The 22,517-nt window shown below is 40.1% G+C and overlaps 4 protein-coding genes across 5 annotated transcripts in view; 3 read left to right on the forward strand and 1 right to left on the reverse strand.

Moving 5' to 3' along the window:
• The first annotated feature begins 3,005 nt into the window (after positions 1–3,005).
• On the forward strand, positions 3,006–10,328 carry LOC136443542 (uncharacterized). Of its 2 annotated transcripts, XM_066440821.1 has the most exons (5): positions 3,006–3,143; positions 3,409–3,471; positions 3,827–3,959; positions 4,336–4,463; positions 10,091–10,328. In XM_066440821.1, the coding sequence occupies exons 2-5, from the start codon at positions 3,423–3,425 to the stop codon at positions 10,219–10,221; spliced, it is 441 nt and encodes a 146-aa protein (XP_066296918.1). In that variant the 5' UTR covers positions 3,006–3,143; positions 3,409–3,422; the 3' UTR covers positions 10,222–10,328. The 2 variants fall into 2 exon arrangements, with proteins under 2 accessions (XP_066296918.1, XP_066296919.1); XM_066440822.1 differs by lacking the exon at positions 3,006–3,143 and having other exon boundaries at positions 3,403–3,471.
• Positions 10,329–13,465: 3,137 nt separating this feature from the next.
• LOC136443543 (uncharacterized) lies at positions 13,466–16,328 on the forward strand. The gene is made up of 5 exons (XM_066440824.1): positions 13,466–13,866; positions 14,179–14,241; positions 14,566–14,698; positions 15,216–15,343; positions 15,823–16,328. The coding sequence occupies exons 2-5, from the start codon at positions 14,193–14,195 to the stop codon at positions 15,951–15,953; spliced, it is 441 nt and encodes a 146-aa protein (XP_066296921.1). The 5' UTR covers positions 13,466–13,866; positions 14,179–14,192; the 3' UTR covers positions 15,954–16,328.
• A 414-nt stretch (positions 16,329–16,742) lies between these two features.
• Positions 16,743–20,127, reverse strand: LOC136442953 (uncharacterized). The gene is made up of 4 exons (XM_066439995.1): positions 19,807–20,127; positions 19,195–19,404; positions 18,255–18,452; positions 16,743–17,951 (listed from the first exon to the last, which is right to left on the reverse strand). The coding sequence occupies exons 1-4, from the start codon at positions 20,125–20,127 to the stop codon at positions 17,220–17,222; spliced, it is 1,461 nt and encodes a 486-aa protein (XP_066296092.1). The 3' UTR covers positions 16,743–17,219.
• A 1,254-nt stretch (positions 20,128–21,381) lies between these two features.
• Positions 21,382–22,517, forward strand: part of LOC136443214 (uncharacterized) — a 34,076-nt gene continuing 32,940 nt past the window's right edge. Inside the window, exon 1 of the transcript XR_010757096.1 lies at positions 21,382–21,706. The gene's annotated coding sequence lies outside the window, so the exon portion shown is untranslated. The remainder of the gene's footprint in view (positions 21,707–22,517) is intronic.

A 22,517-nucleotide genomic window follows, 5' to 3' on the forward strand; every position in this document is an offset into this window, starting at 1 on the left:
CCCAGAGTAAGTCATCCGATTTGGAGCGCTCTCTGCTTATAAACTTCGCCAATTCTTTTCTAAAGTAAAAGATAATTCCGCCAGAATTTCTTCTGGCCCTTCTATGTTTTTTCCTCGAAGATGAAAAGTGTTGGAAATTTGGGATGTCTATTTCTGAGGATTCATTACTCCAGGTTTCGATAAGAGAGAAGAAATCAAGGTTGTCTACACTACTTCTAAAGTTATCTTCCTTAAGTTTTTTTCCTAGGCCGTGGATGTTCCAAAAGCCTATGTTAAGAGAACACCTCATATATCTCAACGATACAAAAACTGAAAGAGGACTATTGTTTCCCTACTATTGCGACATGCGTACTTTGCGCTTATTTGCGATAATGCTCTATGGATAAAGCTTAAGTTACTTGTACTATGATATACATATCGTATTCGTTTAATACTAGAAGAACTGATTATTTTCATTACAAGTACAGTAAGTGTGTTAAATTTTAGTGAATAAACATTTACGGATACAATGTTGGAAGTTAATACCCTGCGTAGTGGTCTTTGCCGCGCCAGTCATCTTCACGGTACTGATGGTAGTCGGCGTCTCTGATGTACCTGGGCGGGAACCATGGCCGGGGTGCGTACTGGGCTTCTGGGAACCAGCTCTCGTAGGGGTCGTCGTATCGGCGAGTTGGAGGGAACGGCCGGCGCTGGAAATCCATGGGCTGCTGTCTCCACCCCATGTTGGGGCGCCACCCGTCAGCGGTTCCGTCCTGTGGTCGCCACGGTAGATGGGCCTCTCCGTCGTTTGCTCGGGGGTTCCTTTGCACGTACGGCGAGAAGACATGGCCTTGACCACCAGTTATATGGCCTCCGTTCAGGGGCTCAGGGGGGTTAAACTGGTTTCTTTGTTGGTAGCGTCCGTCTCTCTCTGTAAGACGTGTCTTGTTTCCCGTGTTGGTCTGCTGTGGGAGCGAACGTCTGCCTCTGCTATAGGTGCCCATACCAACGGTGGGGTGAATAGCAGACTTCCAGTTAGCAGCCAACACCTTCAGTCCTGATCTGTTCAGGTGATAGCCGTCACGATTGTACAGAGACTGTTTGATTGTTCCGCCGTCACTGAGGTTGTCATTGTTGACAACATGAACGAAGGGTAACTCCTGGCCGAGGACGTGTAAGAAGTTGTTCACATCTTGAGTCACCTCCATTAGGTGTTTGTCATTCCTCGGCGGGATGGAGGAGATGACAATAGCGGCATCTGGATATTTGTCGTGTGTTGTCATTATCAGTTGTCTGATATTCTCTGTCACGCCTTGAGCAGCTCTCTCCCGTTTGATGTCGTTAGTCCCCACGTGGAGCACAATACATTTTGGGTTGTGGTGGGATGTGGATTTGATGAGGTCTGTTGCCTGTGGAACCGTCATTGCTGTGTATTTGTGAGATTGCTTGCCGGGATATAGCATATTAGGGATTATACCCCTCGTGTTTGAGTCACCAGCTATGATGATTTCTGGATGTTCTGGGGTGGTGTTGCGTGGTTGGGCAGGTGCCGGGGCTTCCCGCGGTGGGTTGTCCCTGTGTGGGTTGTTCTGCTCACGGCTGTTAGAAGACCGTTCTTCAAGCGTACTTTCTGTCAGGGCTTGAAACCTGTTGGTAGTAGCAATGTTCGGTACGGTGACAGTGTCCGCTAGTTCTTCTTCGACCGGGGTCTGAGCTCTTTCTTGTGAGATGTCGGTTTGAATAGCTGCACTTTTCACTCTTTTAGCATTCATTGTTTCTAAGGCTGTGATTCTGTTGCGCAAGTTTTTGTTCTCAGCCTCGAGGGACTTGACACGTTTTTTTAGTGCTTCGGTGTCACTTTCCTTCGCCATTTTCTCTGCAGGCGTTTCTTTTGTTTCAGACAATTTGCATTCAAGGCGCGCAATGCGAGTAGACAATGCGTCAATTTTGTTGTCGTCGTTTGTTATTCTGCTCGCTAGGATTGCTTCAAGTTTGTCTATGTTTAGCTGAAGCGATTGTAGTTCGTTGTTGTTGTTCTGGTCTTCTGTTTCCGTTTCTACGTTACCGGGGTCCGAGTTAACAAGAGACTTAGGGTTTGTTTCTTCTTCACACAGGTCGTTACGTGGTTGGTGTGTCTTCATGGGCACATTGGCGGTACTTTCAATGGGGAATTCAATAGAACACTGGACGCAAATGTATTGTGGTGAGACCCGTGCAATATCGGCATCGTACACCATAACTATGTGTGTGTTACTAAACTAATCCGCCAGGTGGCACGCCTGTGCTGTTCAGAAGACCTTCAACCTTGCACTTATCGTGGAGTATATTGTGTGCTTTGGGGTAAATATTTAGCCTTGATGCCATCTTAGTCATGATAGCATTTACCTTGATTATCGCCCCTAACCGCCTGGTATTGGAACGTTGTGGGGTCACAAAATGTCAGTATTATCGAATATTTCATATTGTGCTTGCTATGTATATGAACATGATCCTTCTCTAAAAGTCTCTACTCAACATGTTCAAAGATTAGTACTTACTGTAAAGAGATCACACGCACTTTACAAATGTGTTTCTTTGGTTACTGGCAAGACATTTTACTTGACTCTTGCTTTAAATCATCACGTAGTGCCCCCCCCCCCCCAAAAAAAAAACAAAGTCCGTCATGACGCCAACTACCCGGCGGGGCCCTAGCTTTTTCCAATTGCATAACTATGATCGATGGATGGTGGGAAAATCTCCACTTACATCATGTACATATACACGCCAACCTGACCCCAAATCATGCTTGACCCCCCCCCCCCCCGCCGTACACACACACACACACACACACACACACACACACACAGAACCGGGCCAACGTGTTGGCCTCTCTCACCTTGGTTACTATTTGCGAACATTCCAATATCAACAAACTCAAATAATAACCCCGAGTACACATTCAGCACGTAACCCTGTGGGGATAAATGTTATTTGGACCAAGGTTCATCCATCGACAAGTGGTTGTTTTAGCTAACTTCCCGACATGACCGGTCAATAACCTTCGTCACATGGGGGAACAGTGGTAACCTTGTGACCGACCTAAATCTCCAAGCATACCCAACGGTTGCAAAGACAGAGTACCGGTCACCGGAACAAAGATTGCATTTCTTCATAACTAGAGACAGGTGAGTGTCATCAGAAGCTGTTCATATTTTTCCCTTTTTTATGGGAAGCATGGATATTAACGCTCAAGAATTTTGGACAGACAGCTATGTCAAAATTGTTTTCTCAAAACAGTTTTGTGTTTTTGTTCACAGTTCTTTCTTTTGAAATCACGATATTCTGTGAAATTACTCGCATATACCGTTCTTCTTGTTAAAACTATGTCTAGGGGTTTCGTTCTGGTATTGTGTTGATTACTGTGTTTTATTTTACTTTCTCGAGGTACAGAAGTCGTCGACGACATGAGGGTGTTGTTGGGGATTCTGCTGCTGGTCGCCGCTTGTGCAAACGGTACGACAATATAAATAACGTTATAGGATCTAACACGAGGAGTGCTGTTGAAATATGCACCCCGTCCATCCCTCAATTTTCATTGTTATGAATTGGGGAGCAGAATGATATATACTTATTTTTTTCTTTTCAACTGAAAGATTTAAGAAATTTTTCAAAAGGGTATGACATTAGACGTGCCCAATCATTCAACAGTTATCTATTTATTCAATACTATTTCCCCCCTTGCGTTTGAAATAGTGGTAGTCTTCAGCTTGAATTGACTTTGTCATTCATATTTGGCAGCTAACAAATCTAACTCTCAAAATAAAAATGAACTTGTTAGTGTGTTTGTGACCAAGGGTATTTTTTGCAGCTGACGTAACCTTGAAGGTAGTGAATGAGATCACGCGACCCGCCTGGTCTTACGTCAGGAATGTCACTGCCCCCGCCGGGGTCAGCGTCTATCAAGTGCTGCTACAGGCTCAGACAGACAACAGAGATTTCCGGTGAAATTACAATTTCATTACATTTAGCTCTTCTATCTTCCTTATTATTTTTTAAAATCTTGAAGGGAAAATATACTGAAATTAATATCACAGGAACATGAAGAAAAGAAACGGAAAATGGAAACTGACAAAAAAGGATGGAAAAACTAAACACCAAACTTAGCATGAGAGAGGAGACAAGTAAGCAAAAAGTCAATGATGAATTTTCGCGACATACTTTCCTCCACATGTTTGACATGATTTGTATTCACAGTCTTTAACAACAACAACAACAACAACAACAACAAAGGTTGCCCAGAAGTTGCACATTTTTTCCATTCCTTCCAACAGGTAACGTCACCTCTTGTGACAGCATCCCCTTCTTGTATCATTTCAGTTTCGGGTGTACTTATTACAGTTACCTTAGCAGCCATTACATGTGTTCCATCAACGGCCTAGCATCCAGCGTGGCGAATAAGACCTACTGGGGGTTTGAAAACGGCGTGAGTTATCAGTTCGACAGGGGTGAGTCCGCATCACGGAAATAAGGACAGATATGACAGACTGTTGTGTGAAATAAGGACAGATATGACAGACTGTTGTGTGAAATAAGGACAGATATGACAGACTGTTGTGTGATATAAGGACATATATGACAGACTGTTGTGTGAAATCTGCCAGTTAAGAGAGATGTCAAAACGGCTTTTATAGTCACTTTTAAAAGCATATCAATTGTAATCTACATGAAACATATGTTTGTCTGGTGTGCACGTGTCTGTGTGTCTGGTGTGCCTGTGTGTCTGGTGTGCCTGTCACAAGGTGTCCTGTGTGCTTATGTAACTGCTGTGACTGTGTGACTGATAAGCCTGTGTGCCTACGTGTCTGACGTGCTTGCGGACCACTGTGTTCGGTGTGTCTATGCATGCATACGAGTACGAGTGTCTGGTGTGCTTTTTGACAAAACATCATCAGATTTACAAACACACCATTTGTATTACACATATAACACACTAAAAGATAAACAAGAAACAACATCAGGTAACAAATGGTGTGCCTTAATGCCTTTAGGATTGACACAATCGTTATCTTCGTCGAGGAACTCGGATTATGTTTTCGGTTGAGCCGGCTGTTGTGTGGGTCTGTATGTATGTCAAGAGCATAACTCAGGAAACCTTTGATGGATCTTCATGATATTTGGTAGGTGAGTAGTGGTTGTGCAAAGGAATTTCAAGTTCAAAAATCGTTCACCTGGCGTTTTCCAACAATACTGCAGCGGACTTTTAATTTTTCTGTGTTTGTATATAGGCAAAAAAAGTGACGGAAACGTTGATGGATCTCAATGATTTTTGGTAGTTTGGAAGAAATTGTGGGAACGAAGGTCAAGTTTAAAAATGATTTATTTGGCGCTTTCCTACAGAACTGCAGCAGGCTTTGTGTGTGTGTGAGAGTTTGTATGACGCCAGCATAACTCGAGGAGCTATTGGCGTTTGTGCATGATATTTCGTGGATAGGTAGTGATGTCAAAGAGGAAGGTCAAGTTCGATAATGGGCTTCCTAGCGGGTATTTGAGGTACTGCAGCGGAGCTTCAACGTTTGAGGCCAAATTTTCATGAGGCGTAAGGTTCATGATTTTCTGGTAGTATATTGCTTCTGGGACGGCAAGTGAGTGGTGGGAATTAAGGCCCCCTAGCTGCTCGTTTGGAACTGCAGTTGGCGTTTTTGTTAATACATTTGGAGACGAATAACTCCAGCAGGGATTGACGGATTATCATAATTTATGGCATGTGGATAGTTTCGGTGATGCTTTACATAACTGAATACTTGTCATGCAAATAAGACGATAATTTGCATAATAAATGAGGAAAGTTTATAAATTCGCCGAAAGCCTGTAGTCAAATTTCATACAAGTGCTTTGGTAACGATTTTTAAGTGGTGTACAGCTCTTGGGGCAGGGAGTAAGTGATGTAAGTTTAGACCCCCTAGTGGCTTGCTTAGAACTGCAGTGGGCATTTTTTATGTTACCTTTGGAGGCGAATAACTCGGGTAGGGTTTGATGAATTTGCATTGTTTTGAACAGGTAGGTTATTGAGGTAATGATTAACAAATAAAGACGTATGAAATTGTAATCAGGGTCTAATTAAGTGGTGAAATAGGCTTGTTTATAATTATATTTGTCCTTTTGTACCTTTTGTCGACCTATATCTAAGGACAACCCCTGCTTGTCAGCAGGCCTGTGCAAATTAGATTGATGCTCTCTGGTGACCTCAAAAACCACCGGCCAAACTACACTCCCGCTGGGACGGAGCTTATATCAACAAACACAGGAAAGGTGTCCCTGTGCGGGACAAGTCAAAACGATGAATATAAGGAAATGTGCAAGCAGCAGGCACTACAGAAGGCTTTATACTAAGCTTTATGTGGTTTGTAAAATGCAGTTGTATATACCACACTGGATGTGGACCACAGTCCTTCTTAGATGAGAGTAAGAAAAGGTTCTTGCGCAGAGAGTGACATAAACATCCTCAAAATCAGGATAATCCCCATTCTACCCATCAGGACCTGACTGAACTCCCCTCCAGGGTGTTTCACATTTAAGACAGAGACACGAAAAAACAGTAACAGGTCTCACAAATCTAACACCCTCCAAAAAAAAAGTGACACAGGAGGCTTTAGAGAGATATTGTCAATAGCAGTAGGGGCAAGAGTCGTGGTCAGTGCCAACATTAACATTTTAGACGGAATTGCATTCGCAACAGTAGTAGGTATTGACAGCACATGCCTCGTAAAATTCGACAGTGAAAGCAAATACAAGAAAGATATACCCAAATGCGGTACCCATCAAAAGACCCCTTATGAGTTCAATAAGTTCTCAGTTACGGCAAGCGGATGATCGAAGCACGGCGAGAACAGTCTCCTCATTATGATATTATGATATTATGATATTATGATATTATGATATTATGATATTATGATATTATGATATTATGATATTATGATATTATGATATTATGATATTATGATATTATGATATTATGATATTATGATATTATGATATTATGATATTATGATATTATGATATTATGATATTATGATATTATGATATTATGATATTATGATATTATGATATTATGATATTATGATATTATGATATTATGATATTATGATATTATGATATTATGATATTATGATATTATGATATTATGATATTATGATATTATGATATTATGATATTATGATATTATGATATTATGATATTATGATATTATGATATTATGATATTATGATATTATGATATTATGATATTATGATATTATGATATTATGATATTATGATATTATGATATTATGATATTATGATATTATGATATTATGATATATGATATTATGATATTATGATATTATGATATTATGATATTATGATATTATGATATTATGATATTATGATATTATGATAACATGATCACTGATATCATGATAATATGATATTATGATATTATGATATTATGATATTATGATATTATGATATTATGATATTATGATATTATGATATTATGATATTATGATATCATGATATCATGATATCATGATATTATGATATTATGGTATTATGATATTATGATATTTATGAACTTCATGAATTTCATGAATTTCATGAATTTCATGAATATCATTGTACCAAAACTGCACCACTGCTAGGTGCGGAAAAGTCACATATGTACTATGTCTTTCAAAATGTGTATGATATGGAATAAAGATTTATTCTATTCATATATATTGACTGTACCATTTCCTCATCACTTTCAACTTACAACACTGGAATATCGAACCTTTGTGGCCCATATAATATCACCATACCTGTACCACCAAATGATTTTTAGTTTATAAATTCGCCGAAAGCCTGTAGTCAAATTTCATACAAGTGCTTTGGTAACGATTTTTAAGTGGTGTACAGCTCTTGGGGCAGGGAGTAAGTGATGTAAGTTTAGACCCCCTAGTGGCTTGCTTAGAACTGCAGTGGGCATTTTTTATGTTACCTTTGGAGGCGAATAACTCGGGTAGGGTTTGATGAATTTGCATTGTTTTGAACAGGTAGGTTATTGAGGTAATGATTAACAAATAAAGACGTATGAAATTGTAATCAGGGTCTAATTAAGTGGTGAAATAGGCTTGTTTATAATTATATTTGTCCTTTTGTACCTTTTGTCGACCTATATCTAAGGACAACCCCTGCTTGTCAGCAGGCCTGTGCAAATTAGATTGATGCTCTCTGGTGACCTCAAAAACCACCGGCCAAACTACACTCCCGCTGGGACGGAGCTTATATCAACAAACACAGGAAAGGTGTCCCTGTGCGGGACAAGTCAAAACGATGAATATAAGGAAATGTGCAAGCAGCAGGCACTACAGAAGGCTTTATACTAAGCTTTATGTGGTTTGTAAAATGCAGTTGTATATACCACACTGGATGTGGACCACAGTCCTTCTTAGATGAGAGTAAGAAAAGGTTCTTGCGCAGAGAGTGACATAAACATCCTCAAAATCAGGATAATCCCCATTCTACCCATCAGGACCTGACTGAACTCCCCTCCAGGGTGTTTCACATTTAAGACAGAGACACGAAAAAACAGTAACAGGTCTCACAAATCTAACACCCTCCAAAAAAAAAGTGACACAGGAGGCTTTAGAGAGATATTGTCAATAGCAGTAGGGGCAAGAGTCGTGGTCAGTGCCAACATTAACATTTTAGACGGAATTGCATTCGCAACAGTAGTAGGTATTGACAGCACATGCCTCGTAAAATTCGACAGTGAAAGCAAATACAAGAAAGATATACCCAAATGCGGTACCCATCAAAAGACCCCTTATGAGTTCAATAAGTTCTCAGTTACGGCAAGCGGATGATCGAAGCACGGCGAGAACAGTCTCCTCATTATGATATTATGATATTATGATATTATGATATTATGATATTATGATATTATGATATTATGATATTATGATATTATGATATTATGATATTATGATATTATGATATTATGATATTATGATATTATGATATTATGATATTATGATATTATGATATTATGATATTATGATATTATGATATTATGATATTATGATATTATGATATTATGATATTATGATATTATGATATTATGATATTATGATATTATGATATTATGATATTATGATATTATGATATTATGATATTATGATATTATGATATTTTGATATTATGATATTATGATATTATGATATTATGATATTATGATATTATGATATTATGATATTATGATATTATGATATTATGATATTATGATATTATGATATTATGATATTATGATATTATGATATTATGATATTATGATATTATGATATTATGATATTATGATATTATGATATTATGATATTATGATATTATGATATTATGATATATGATATTATGATATTATGATATTATGATATTATGATATTATGATATTATGATATTATGATATTATGATATTATGATAACATGATCACTGATATCATGATAATATGATATTATGATATTATGATATTATGATATTATGATATTATGATATTATGATATTATGATATTATGATATTATGATATTATGATATTATGATATTATGATATCATGATATCATGATATCATGATATTATGATATTATGGTATTATGATATTATGATATTTATGAACTTCATGAATTTCATGAATTTCATGAATTTCATGAATATCATTGTACCAAAACTGCACCACTGCTAGGTGCGGAAAAGTCACATATGTACTATGTCTTTCAAAATGTGTATGATATGGAATAAAGATTTATTCTATTCATATATATTGACTGTACCATTTCCTCATCACTTTCAACTTACAACACTGGAATATCGAACCTTTGTGGCCCATATAATATCACCATACCTGTACCACCAAATGATTTTTAACCCCATCTAGACTGGACTCATTCGCCCCATCATAACTTCCAAATGGTATGGTGCATGATCAAATTTGCAGGGGGTGATAAGCACGTAAATATCAATCACTCTCCATAATAAGCCTTGATTATTTGGCGAAGATAATGTGTTCGTGGAACTCTACTTTTAAAGATTGTTAATGGCAAAAATCTTTTTGATGATTTTTTCAGGTGTTGACTTGATTCATGTTTACGATAACGACACTATCGTCTTCCGCTACACCAAGGATCAAGACAGACACCCAAGAGCCACGCTGGGCTCATTCACTGCCGAGCAATGTGCCAAGTTCATGAACAACTAGCACAAAATAAACAACAACAACGTGCACGTGGTCTGAGATATTCACCACAACTTTCACCTTCATACACAGTTGTGATATGTGGATAATAAATACGACTCATCTCAATATTTCATGATCGTTGTTCTTATATAAAAAAGTTTGATTTTTATTAAAAGGTTTTTGTCATTTCAAAATAATTGCAAAACAATCAGAGTTTGCTGACTACAATGTGTACCTCTAGTTGACAATTCTGGTAGTTCCGTCTGCTGGTGATTGTTTGATTAGCACTGAGGTCAAACCTTAATGACTTTCTTCGGCCAACTTAACTCAGGATTTCTGCTTGTTGAATTAGTTATATTTTTAAGTTAATTCCTGTATTATTTGTTATTTTTTGAACTTTTATTGTTGCTATGTACTATTATGTAAGGGGTTGAACCCCCCAGGACTCGTTGAAAAACGCCGCCAGGCGATACTGTATTCCTGGATAAATAAATAAACAAACAAACAAACAAACAAACAAACTTCTACTGACCACCCCAAAAATAAAACAGATCCATCATATATAACCTCTTTAGTTTTGCTAATAACCAACCAACCAACCAACCAACCAATCAACTAACCAACCAACCATCAACCAACCAACCAATCAACTAACCAACCAACCATCAACCCCCCATGCAGACTTGTTTTATCGACACAGCTGATATTACTGAGTTGTATGTCTTGTGACGTCACAGTCACAAGACTGTGTTTATCGCCCACCATTCTCACCTTGGACCTTGGCTAGCCTGACGAATCGCGCTCCTAGTGGCCAGCCGGTCCTGTGATCGCCATCCCCCTAGTTGGGGGTCAGTAACCTCCGGCCGAGAGCTTGTGTAAATACAGGCTAGGACCTTGGCCTCATTTACCAAGATCGGATGTCCGATATACATCCAACACGTCAATTTGTGACGGCGAAATGGCATCTAAGCCAAGGTGCAGCTACTTTATGAAATGTGAAATTTCCTGCTGACTATGAAAAAATCGTTCCGAGTGCCACCCTCGATAGTTTCGTGTTTGACGGTCTTTTCATTCAATCTGAAAAGTTGTCAGTGAACATTTTTTTCAATCCGGAATAATCTAGATACGAGCGTATTTTGATCTCTGTTTACCGAGTGGTGTAAATATGCAAGCACTAGACTGTAGTGTAGGTATGGGTATGGGTATGGGTGCAAATCATTTTGTCACTGGATAGAATAAATGACACGTAGGAAAACGGTGCATGATCACATTGTTGTTCCTTTATCAACTTAAACACTGTTCAGTCTAGTCGAAAATGTGGATCCTTTACCTTCGCAATCACAGTAGATACAGACAAAGCGGCGGATCATGGTAGAAATAGGAAAACATGCACCAAGGGAGGTTTGAAATATTTGTGTGAACTGTTATGACAACGAAACATTTCGCGCTTACATTTTCACACAAACCCACCCCAACAGGCCAAATATAGCAATCGCAATCTACAAAATAAGTCCGTCCGCTACACTTAGCTATGATCGAGATGCATAGTCACTGGTCAAAAACTAGGCTATGGCTAATTACGTTTAAGATATATATGTACATTCTAGATAAACTTTGAGTACTATTCCTCAACGTTAACACTTTTGGCAGACAATAAAAATGAAAACGGAGAAGTAACAGTTCAATACATTGAAGTACAAATATTCTCTTGCAGGCTGTATTAAATTTGAACGAATGTAACAGTATACGCATATTCTTCCTTTATAAGTATTCATCAATGATTTTGTCTTGAGGTAGAGTGTCATGCGCGTCTTCAAAGTCGTCAGCTAAAGTCATGTTGGGCGGGGTCGTCCACTCGTATCTTAGCAACCGCGTCATCTCAGTTTTAAGAATTTCGTCTTCTTCACGCGTCATGATGCGAGGTCTTGGGGGATGACGTACTTCCTTCAACACCAGGCGAACTTGAAGACGCCGTAATCTACCTTGCCCTGCCTTTGCTGCAGCTTTCAGTCTCCTATCACCGATCGCTGGACCTATCACTAGATCGGTAAGCTTCGGACAACTTCGTACAAACTCGACAATGTTCGTCGGGGCGACAGGCTGCCTGTCGGACTGTAAAAACAGTAGTGTCTCCAGGACTTGCGCATGTCGTTCGATGATCGTGGTAATGATGTCTCTCATCTCTATGTCGTTCTATACTTCCTTCTGCGCAACCGCCAGCGTTTTTAGCTTCATGTTTGCGCGAAGGAAAGACCAAAACTCGGACATGTTTATGGTTTACCGTACCTGTCCACTCACAGCAAGAAAGGCGAAGATTATGTTGGCTACAAACACAGTCGTTTCCCATCCAAAGCAGAGCGTTAGTCTCCGCTGCTGTCTTGTTGTCTTGGTGGGTCTCTCTATCTAGTTGCTTCTTCAGAGGATTGCAAAGCACCAAGTGCCAGTTTTAGGTTTTGACACCTTTTTTTGGCTTGCAAAGCAAGCGATGTCAATTGTACACATCAGTTCGAAAAGTCTCTTCAGTGTCAGTTCGCTTGGAATTTCCAGGTGTCTATAGGCCAGGTCGTATGTATATGGCAACTTATTTGCCTTGGGCGTGACATTTGAAATTTTATATCAGCAACCACTACAAGGATCAATACACAAAACAGTTTAAGATAATTTTTATTGAGCACCGTAGGAAAACAATAGCATTATTGTCATCGGCGGTAATTTGATGTGACAGAGATGGTTATGTGAACAATAGGGGTTGTAGTTTAATCAAAGTACAATCACAGAACTAGTAAATAGATTAGAAGGGAAGAGAAGATGAGAACGAGTGAAGTTTGTAAGATATCGATGGTTCCCATGGTTTATGTGCGACCTAATTCATGTGTGTCATCGTGTGGCATAATGGTAAGGGCGTTTGGCTCAGAACCAAGAGATCCCTGGTTCGATCCTACTGACATGCCCCGATATTCTGCCCCTGGGAAAGTCACTTTACACGACTTTAGATTTCCTTACATGACGGAATGACGCCTTCTCGACTAATCTATTGTCTAAAGTATGTCATAACACCAGGGGTTATAAACATGATAAGGCAACACTGCAATATCTATCAAATGTTGGGCTATATGTTCAATGGAGAGTGGGTAATTCAACTTGACCGAAGATCATTGACTATGCCCTCCCCACTTGGATACGATGTGTAAACACGGCCTACATGTAACAAGGTAATAACACCGATAACACATTCAGCACGTTAAAGGTAATCTATGCCAATGTTCATCCACCAACGACAAGTGGACGTTTTTGCCAAATTGCTGACAAGACAGACCTATAGCATTAATCACATGGGGGAACAGACTTTAGATCAATCTATACCGCCCTTTGCTGCGGCAGTGGTGGCCATGTGGAATATAGCCAAATCTTAACCATAACTTCTTGACAAATATTAAAAACTTCAGCTGAAAAGAAAAATACATATAATTCTGCTCCCAAATCTGTTACAATGCAAAATGTACGCTGCCGTTACCTGAATTCTGAAATGGAATGGTCCAAGAAAAAGTAACTGTTCTTTCGCGTACGTGACATTGGCAGTCTCCGTCAGCAAGTGGGGCGCCACGTCACAGATTACCAGTCAACGGAACAAAGATAGCATTTCTTCAAATCCAGAGACTGGAAATCGTGAGTATCATCAACAGCTTATCATATTAATCGATGAGAAGCATGAATTATGACATCTATGGAGTAACGAATTATTTTCGACGAAAATAGGAATTTGGGACGGATAGCCTTGTCAAGATCATTTAATTTTTTCTTAAAGTTGTTTAGTGTTTTTGTTCACAGTTCTTTCTTCTGATCATGAATTCACGATATTCTCCGAAATTACTCGCAAATACTGTGCTTCCTGTAGAAACTATGTCTAGGGTTTTTGGTCTGCTTATGTTTCAATTGCTGTTTTTTTTTAAGTTTTTTTTTTACTGTCTCCGTATACAGAAATTGACGACGACATGAGGGTGTGGTTGGAGATTTTGCTGCTGGTCGCCGCTTGTGCGAACGGTACGACAATGTAGATAACCCTATGTGATCTAAACGAGGAGTGCTGTTCAAAATATGCACCCTTTTCATCACTCAATTTTCATTGCTATAAATTGGGGAACAGAATGATACATATTATATTTTCAGCTGAAGGTGAAGAAATTTGACAAGACGTGCCCAATTATTCAACAGTTATCCATTTATTCAAGCACATTTTTCCTCTTGCGTTTGAAATAGTGGTAGTCTTCAGCTTAAATTGACTTAGTCATCGGTATCTAAAGAATCTTAACTCTCAAGATAGAAATGAATGCGTTAGAGTTTCTGTGACAAGGCGTAATTTTTCAGCTGACGTCACCTTGAAGGTGGTGAATGAGATCACGCGCCCCACCTGGTCCTACGTCAGGAACGTCAACGTGCCCGCCGGGGTCAGCGTCTACCAAGTACTGCTGCAGGCTGGAGCAGACTTCCGCGATTTCCGGTAAAAATTGTATTTGACTTTTGTTACTTTCTGGAGTTATCAGTTTGACAGGGACGATTCTATATCACGGAAACCGGAGGACAGATCTTGTGTAGTATAAAATCTTCAAATTCAAATAGATATTTGACTTTTGTGCTTTCTTAAAAATGAATATTTGAATTTTGAAGGAAAAAAAATAGCCGATATCAAAAGAATCCATCAATAGGAACATGATATAAGTGCAAGAAAAAAGAACGTAAAACAGAAATTGACCAAAAAGGAAATGAAACTAAAACATATGGTTGATCAAGAGAGAGAAGACAAGTAAGCAAAAAAGTCAGTGATGAATTTTCGTGAAGTAATTTCCTCCATATGTTTGACATGATTTAGATTTACAGACAACAACGTTAACAGCAACAACAACACGGTTGCAAGGAGATCTAGACGGCGCTGAAGTTGCACTATTTCTTCATTCCTTCCAGCAGACACTAGATAACGTCAACTATTGTGAAAACATTCCCTTCTCGTTTTATTTCAGTTTCGGGGCTACTTACTACGGTTACCTCAGCGGACACTACATCTGTTCCATCAACGGCCTAGCATCCAGCGTGGCGGACAAGGCCTACTGGGGGTTTGAAAACGGCAGGAGTTATCAGTTCGACAGGGGTGAGTTTTTATCACGGAAATAAGGACAGCTCTGACAAACTGTTGTGTGAAATCCACCGCTGCAATGTCCCTATTCCACTAGACTGCGATTGCGATGCGACTATATTGGATTTGTGTAACCCTTCTTTTCATGATTGATATATCATGTAAAAGTATCCATGACAACAAAGCACACAGAAGTTCGGTAGATTTTAAGTCGCAGCGAGGTCACCGTCCTAGTGGAATGGGGGTGGAACAGAGATGTCAAAGCGGCTTTTATAGTCACCTTTTTTAAGTGCATCAAGTACGTGTAACATACATGAAACATATGTGTGTCTGATGTGAACGTGCCTGTGTGTCTGGTATGCCTGTGTGTCTGGTGTAACTGGTATGCCTGATACACGGTGTCCTGTGTGCCTGTAAAATTAGTATGCCTGTGTGACTGACACAATCATTAACATTTCTAATTGAAAAATACTTGTTGGTGATTTATTTTTTAGGAGTGGACTTGATTCACGTTTACGATGGCGACACTATCGTCTTCCGCTACACCAAGGAACAGGACAGACACCCACGGGCCACGCTGGGCTCATTCACTGCCGAGCAATGTGCCAAGTTCATGAACGTCTAGGACGACATAAACAGCAACGTGCACGTCGTTTCGAAGGATACCCACAGCTTTCATCAAACTTATATTACCTTCATGCACTGATTCGATATGTAAAAGTTACAACTATGTCAATATGTTAATGATAACGTTTGCGTTTTTATAAAAGTTTTTTTGTCCTAACCAACCAAGAAAAAAGAAGCAAAATAATGTGGGAAAATAATGTGAATTACACTAAGGCCTCGGTCACAAATGGTTCCAATGAATATTGCATTATCGTAATAGCAAAATAAAGTCACGCAAAGCATTGGAATTCTGTTTGAGCAACTGACTTTCTGCTGTTGACTCATTGTCAGAAAATAACACAATGCAACGTTATGAATGTGTTTGCTTATACAATGTGTAGACATATGAAATTGTGTCACGGTCACAAGACGTTGCTAATAGCGGCCGCCAGTGGCATCGTGACCTCATTTACCAAGATCAGAAGTCAGATATCGCATGCAGTACGTCAATACTTGTGGGCAAAAGCCATCTACACCAAGGTGAATCTAACGTTACTTTATGAAAGGTGAAGTTTCTTGCTAACTAAGCACTCGACGCACCGAAGCACCCTGCTGTACCCTAGAACAGTTTTGGGTTTATCGGTCTTTCCATTACAATCTAAAATGTTCAATCGGGATAATCCATATTGAAATATAGATAGTTCGATTATTGTTTAATGCTTTAGTGCAAATGTGAAAACACCAGTGTATGAATGGGCGCAAATCATTTCGTTGTAAGCCACTGGACAGAATAGATGACACGTAGGAAAAAGGTAATAATATTGGTTTCAATTCAACCTAAACATTGTTCAGTCTATTCGACAATATAGAGCCTTTGCCTTCGCAATCACAGTAGACTAAGATAAAGCGGTAGAAAATCAAATGTAATGGATGGGAATAAGGAACGTTAATGTTATTTTGCAATGGAGTTGGAAGTTACTCACAATGCTGTATGTATAACTGTTACGACATCGAAACATTTCACGCTCACATTTTCACACAAACTCACCCCGACAGGCCAAAGATCACAATCACAATCTACAGTATGTTAGCCCGTCAGCTATGATCGCTGGTCAAAACTAGGCTATGACTAGTTACGTTTAAGTGATATATGCCTTCTAGATAGTACTACCTACTAATTCCATAACACTTTTGGCAGACAATGAAAGTAAAAAGGGACAAGTACTGTTCACATTTCAATACATTGACGTACATATATTTTGTAAGCTGTTCACCTATTCTTTCTTCATAAGTATTCATCAATGATTTTGTCTTGAGGTAGAGTGTCATACGCATCTTCAAAGTCCTCAGCTAAGGTCATGTGGGGCGGAGTCGTCCACTCGTATCCTAGCAACCGTGTCATCTCAGTTTGAAGAATTTCGTCTTCTTCACGCGTCATGAGGCGAGGTCTTGGGGGATGACGTACTTCTTTCAAGACCAGGCGAACTTGAAGACGTCGTAATCTGCCCTGTCCTGCCTTTGCTGCTGCTTTCAATCTCCTATCCCCGATCGCTGGACCTATCACCAGATCGGTAAGCTTCGGGCAACTTCGTACAAACTCGACAATGTTCGTCGGGGCGACAGGCTGCCTGTCGGACTGTAAAAACAGTAGTGTCTCCAGTACTTGCGCATGTCGTTCGATGATCGTGGTAAGGATGTCTCTCATCTCTATGTCGTTTGATACTTTCTTCTGCGCAACCGCCAGCGTTTTAAGCTTCATGTTTGCGCGAAGGAACGACCAAAACTCGGACCTAGTGAGAGCGTATCTCCATGGACCTTTGACGAAGAAGAGCTCGACTTTGAGATCCGGGCAGTTTTGAGAAACTCGTTCCCATGATGGTTGTAAGAACGGGTTGTAGTCGTTATAAACCACCAGACTGAGTTGTTGTAGGGAAGGAGCGTCACTGTCGGAAAGCGCGTGCCAAAGGCCATCCTGCACGTCGATGTTAGATATCTTCAGCACTTGAAGACTCTTGAGCTGAAACAGGTAAATGGGCACTTACGGTCAACTTCTTAACAATCAGTAGCCTTCCAGAAAGAAGCTGATATTGTATTTATACATGTGTGTCATACAAAGACACAAGATATGGAGCAGTTTTGATTTTGTATGCTTGTGTACAACTCAGACCCTTTCAAATACATGTATGCCCTTCAAACTGGTGATTCTTTGTATCAGAAACTATCGTTGAAAGTGGTCAGTTCCACTTCACAAATCGACAAAAATTATATAGAGCAAGTAAGAGTTTCCATATAATTTTCTATCAATATATAAAGTTCTCACCTGAAGAACAGCTGTTGGGATAGCCTTGCGCAGCCGTCCCCTTAGGGATACCTGCCGGGAGCACGGCTGCCGTTTGTGGCTGAGATCCAGTCTACGGAGGGACGGTACCTGCTGTAGGGTCTTCAACAGCCCCTCGCAGTGCACGTCGGGAAGACCTTGGATTGACAGGTGGGACAAATCACGGAGATGCACGACGACCTGGAAAAACAAGTGTGTCAGTGTACGCGCAGCAAACGATGTTTTATTGATAACAAAGATACACAGGACAGGACATCAAAAATGTACAATACAGTAAAGGTACAGGATATAGTTTATTCTATGCTCTCATCGATCTATATGACGTCACTGTGCCGACTGAAGGTAATGTGCTTACCCTCTTCCGAATTCCATTGATCCAATGACCTGGACTGCCATATCTGATTATCAACTAGTTCTATCACCTCTGAACTCTACTTCTTTTCATTCCCACAAGTCTAACCTTTGCGTTGACCCATTGTCCTACTCACATCCTGTCTCTTTACTGGCAGTGTATTGAAATAAATACGGACAAACACAACAGCACATCAAAAACAATCCTTCCGTTCTCACCGAGGCGACTAAATGGTTTGTCACAGTATCAATTCATTCACTCAATAAAGCAGTTAGGACAGAAAGCAATTAGAGTTAAGTATTTGTGTTACATAATACTTCAGGTTTACTATATTAGTTTAGCGATTACGGGGTCTTTTTATAGATATGAATTGGTAATGAATTTTCTTTTGATTTGAGTTGAATGTGTGATTGTTGTGTGCCGATTTGTTAAAAATAATAAAATGGAATGATGTGGTGACCCTGTGACGTCACAATTCAAGATGGCGGCCACCGCACATGTCAATGGATCCAACAAAGGTTTTGCCACGCAAACCTGTAATTCATATCATCCTGACATACCACCACTCACCTTCCGTAAGAACATAACGAGCGGCCAGTTGCACTCCCTGTGCTCGCACGAAGCGCTCTGCTTCTGTACATGCTGAACAAACTCCATCTCCAGGGACTTCAGGTTGCCCCTGGCAACCAAATCCGCCATGATGTCGTACTGCTGTCGTCTGATCCTCAGTCCTGTGAAGAAAGGGTCCTGACTCCCTTCACAGACCAGAGACAAGATGACCTGCAAAAAAATGAGGTAAGTTGTCATACTTGAATTATAAATCAGTAACAGCATATATATAGTGGAAAAAATTGTGATAATTTTCTATACTTATAGAATAAGTCAGGAAAACATGGCAGTCACCAGAAATTTGAAAACTAAAATATTGAAGAAAAAAAACAAGGCAAGAAATATGTCTAAATCAAACCTGGAAGTTCCGCTGCAGTATCAAGGAAAGTCGCTAGGGGGCCCGAAATCTAATCATATCCAGTTTTGTCACACCCTACCAAGACATTAAGTATAAAACCAATCCATCCAGCCGTTCTTGAGCTATCTTGTTGACCAACAGACAGTCTACGCAAACGCTACTGAAAATAAAACCTCTATGAAATTTCATGGACTGTTACAGTAACACAAGCTCACCTTAACTTTGCTGATAACGTCACCGAACACGCCTAACAACCAGCAATGTTTGCTACACCTGAGTTTGAAGTCTATGGCGCACCAGGCGTTATAATCAAACACCACCCGCCTTCCCTCCCACACGGGCGTCATGCAGGCACAGCGCCGCCATGCGGAGCACACTTTAGCGCACCTGCAGAGATCGTCCGTGGAGAGGTACTTGAAGATTTTAACCAGGACGTCATCCTTTAGTATCACGCTTTTTGGAGCATTGGGAGTTGAACCGTTAGGGAAGGACACCCTGTAAAGAGAGCGCCGCCGGCTCGGCAAACTCCGACGCATCCGAACTTGAAGATAATCGGGAATCCGTCGGTAGTTGTCGTGTACACATCGGCGGCATGGGAAATTACGTTGAGCCATTGGGAGATACAGGACGTAGCAGCACTCAAGACAAATTCTTACGCGTATAGATAAGTTGTGTGGTTTGCTTTGGATACCGTCCCTGGTTGATATGGGCGAGCGTTCGAGAACATGTCTTTGTCGTGACTTTTGCATTATTCGAGAATTAACGGTTGATGACGACATGTATCCACAGAAACGCGGTATCAACACGATGTTTGTACTAGACCCGACTGACACAAAACAGTGCGCGGTAACCTACAACGACTATGAGTAAGATATTCTACAGTTATGATTGCCTGATATCAGCGTATAGATCTACTTAACCGCACTGCCATTTCGAACAAATCACAAAACATAAAAGTGCTTTGTTTTTATTGCTTCATTGTATCAGGGCCTCATATTTAGTCAAAGACCAGTGGAAAATATTTAAACCTTCGTGCAGGTCGCGGGAGGGTCTAAGACAAGGTATCTAGGTGAAACCATCTGTCCTCTCTGCTAAATTTACGTTCCTTTGCACTGAGCCAAATCCACACCCAAGCAAATAGGTCTGGTTTCCACAGAGACACGACCTGTCCTTGGTGCTGAACTCGCAACCCGTAAATGATATTCAGTGCCCTTTTGTCCTTACGATGGTAGCAGTGTTCCTGTAACTACTGAAACCAACCTTTACGTGTCTTATAGCATGTCCAAAGCTGGTCGTCAACCACTCAATTAGCTCCTGACGTGTTCCCTTCATTCTGCCATCAGCGGTAAAATCCAACACGAGGCACCTATGAACCCACGTGGACGCAGAGAGAGCACATCTCCGCCAGTGTTGACACGTCCCGGAAACATTCAGTACCTCTGCTACTGACAACCATCGAAAGATTTCTATGAGGATACCGTATGGTAGTGTCTGCCATTGTGGCGGTGTTACGACACAGTCGGTGTCTGTTGAAGAGCCTTCAATGTGCATATCTATCTCTGAGTCGTACAAAGTTTCCGTTGGCAAACGTTAGGGATGTGTAAAAAGAAAACGAACGGAACAAACTTCCGTTCTGAGTTCCATTTGGTTGACACAAGTGGAAAAGATCTTTGATTCATCTTTCCATTATTTTTTGTCTTACAAGAATACCCGTTTACTTTCAGCCCCCTAGGCTTAAATGCTAGTTGGTTCCGCTAGATGGCGCTGTTTCCAGGCCTCGGTGAGGAATGTGTTTATGCTATCACCAGACTTAGTATTTGTTGTTTGACTTCTTTGTCCGTTTGTTTACAATATACGTCAGTAAGTTAAAGACAGATTCCGCTTTTTTTCTACTGGTGGATAGGCGTTTCCCTATTGGATTTTAGGCAAGTTTCTGCGCTGTTTATTTCTAACTTGCTTCGTGCCTTTTTGATCAGCTCCCCGGAAACAACCCATTGTGATTGGATTATGAACCTCCCCTCGCTTGCGTACAAAGTCCGGCGACAAACATGACTTACCTTCAGTACACTGTTATCACCTCACAATGGATTTACAACGGGAAATCTCACGAGTAAGGTAAGAGTAAGCTCATCTAAAGGTTTCATTCAAACTGAATCTAGCTTAGATCTTATTGTTGGATCTACTAAAACAGTGTCCCGGTCTGTTATGATTTTACGAATGGTTCATAGTTCATTTGGGTCTTGTGTTGAAGAGGGAGGGGGGCCTAGGTACAACGGTGGCTCTACGCTTCGGTGTCAAATTTGCCTAACTATGCAAGTACAATCAAGGTGTAACGTTACATCATCCACAGTCTGTTTCATACTAACGATTTTGGAAGGCGAGAACATTAAACAGGTCTTTTAGAAATACGTCAAGAAGTCTATGTCATGTTTTTCTTACACAATCATGTTAGTTTTATAATTTGTCTGGAACTGAATTGCAGTTATCTGTTGGTTTTGTGTCCGGTTTGAAAATAATTATCGACAGAAGAAACCAATCGCAGGCCTGGTAGCCAACTTCTAATGCATGGTTATCGAAACTTTTCAGACAGTGTTCTGAATACGTTAGTCTGTCAAGTTTGCATTTCTAGCGGTATTACTGATGTTGTATCTAGCACATATCCCTAGATACCCCGTTTTCGAAAAATCCCGAATTTAAGTACCCCGCGAATTTATGTTACCCAACGTTAAATGTATTTCGTATATGTTCTGTAAAATCAAACGTGCTTGTTATTTATCGCCACCTATCTTATATCACGCAGAGCAAGCAGGAGAGCATTACATAGAAATCAATGAAGATATATTTTCAGTCAAACTCAGAGTGATATCTGAAAACTAGTTACATTTATGAGAATCACATTTGAAAAAAATTGTAACATTAGGTATAT

The sequence above is a fragment of the Branchiostoma lanceolatum genome, chromosome 10, assembly GCF_035083965.1.
Source record: "Branchiostoma lanceolatum isolate klBraLanc5 chromosome 10, klBraLanc5.hap2, whole genome shotgun sequence".
Taxonomy (NCBI): Eukaryota; Metazoa; Chordata; class Leptocardii; order Amphioxiformes; family Branchiostomatidae; genus Branchiostoma; species Branchiostoma lanceolatum.

What these genes read in the sequence shown, in the direction of transcription:
- LOC136443543 (XM_066440824.1), top strand. Translation starts at nt 14,193, where the DNA reads ATGAGGGTGTGGTTGGAGATTTTGCTGCTGGTCGCCGCTTGTGCGAAC. An exon ending in GGTCGCCGCTTGTGCGAACG is followed by an intron (nt 14,242 to 14,565) that starts GTACGACAATGT and finishes GTAATTTTTCAG; the next exon opens with CTGACGTCACCTTGAAGGTG. An exon ending in GAGTTATCAGTTCGACAGGG is followed by an intron (nt 15,344 to 15,822) that starts GTGAGTTTTTAT and finishes TTTATTTTTTAG; the next exon opens with GAGTGGACTTGATTCACGTT.
- LOC136442953 (XM_066439995.1), bottom strand. Translation starts at nt 20,127, where the DNA reads ATGCGTCGGAGTTTGCCGAGCCGGCGGCGCTCTCTTTACAGGGTGTCC. An exon ending in ACGTTATCAGCAAAGTTAAG is followed by an intron (nt 19,405 to 19,806) that starts GTGAGCTTGTGT and finishes ATTTTTTTGCAG; the next exon opens with GTCATCTTGTCTCTGGTCTG. An exon ending in TCCCAACAGCTGTTCTTCAG is followed by an intron (nt 17,952 to 18,254) that starts GTGAGAACTTTA and finishes TACCTGTTTCAG; the next exon opens with CTCAAGAGTCTTCAAGTGCT.
- LOC136443542 (XM_066440821.1), top strand. Translation starts at nt 3,423, where the DNA reads ATGAGGGTGTTGTTGGGGATTCTGCTGCTGGTCGCCGCTTGTGCAAAC. An exon ending in ACAGACAACAGAGATTTCCG is followed by an intron (nt 3,960 to 4,335) that starts GTGAAATTACAA and finishes GTATCATTTCAG; the next exon opens with TTTCGGGTGTACTTATTACA. An exon ending in GAGTTATCAGTTCGACAGGG is followed by an intron (nt 4,464 to 10,090) that starts GTGAGTCCGCAT and finishes TGATTTTTTCAG; the next exon opens with GTGTTGACTTGATTCATGTT.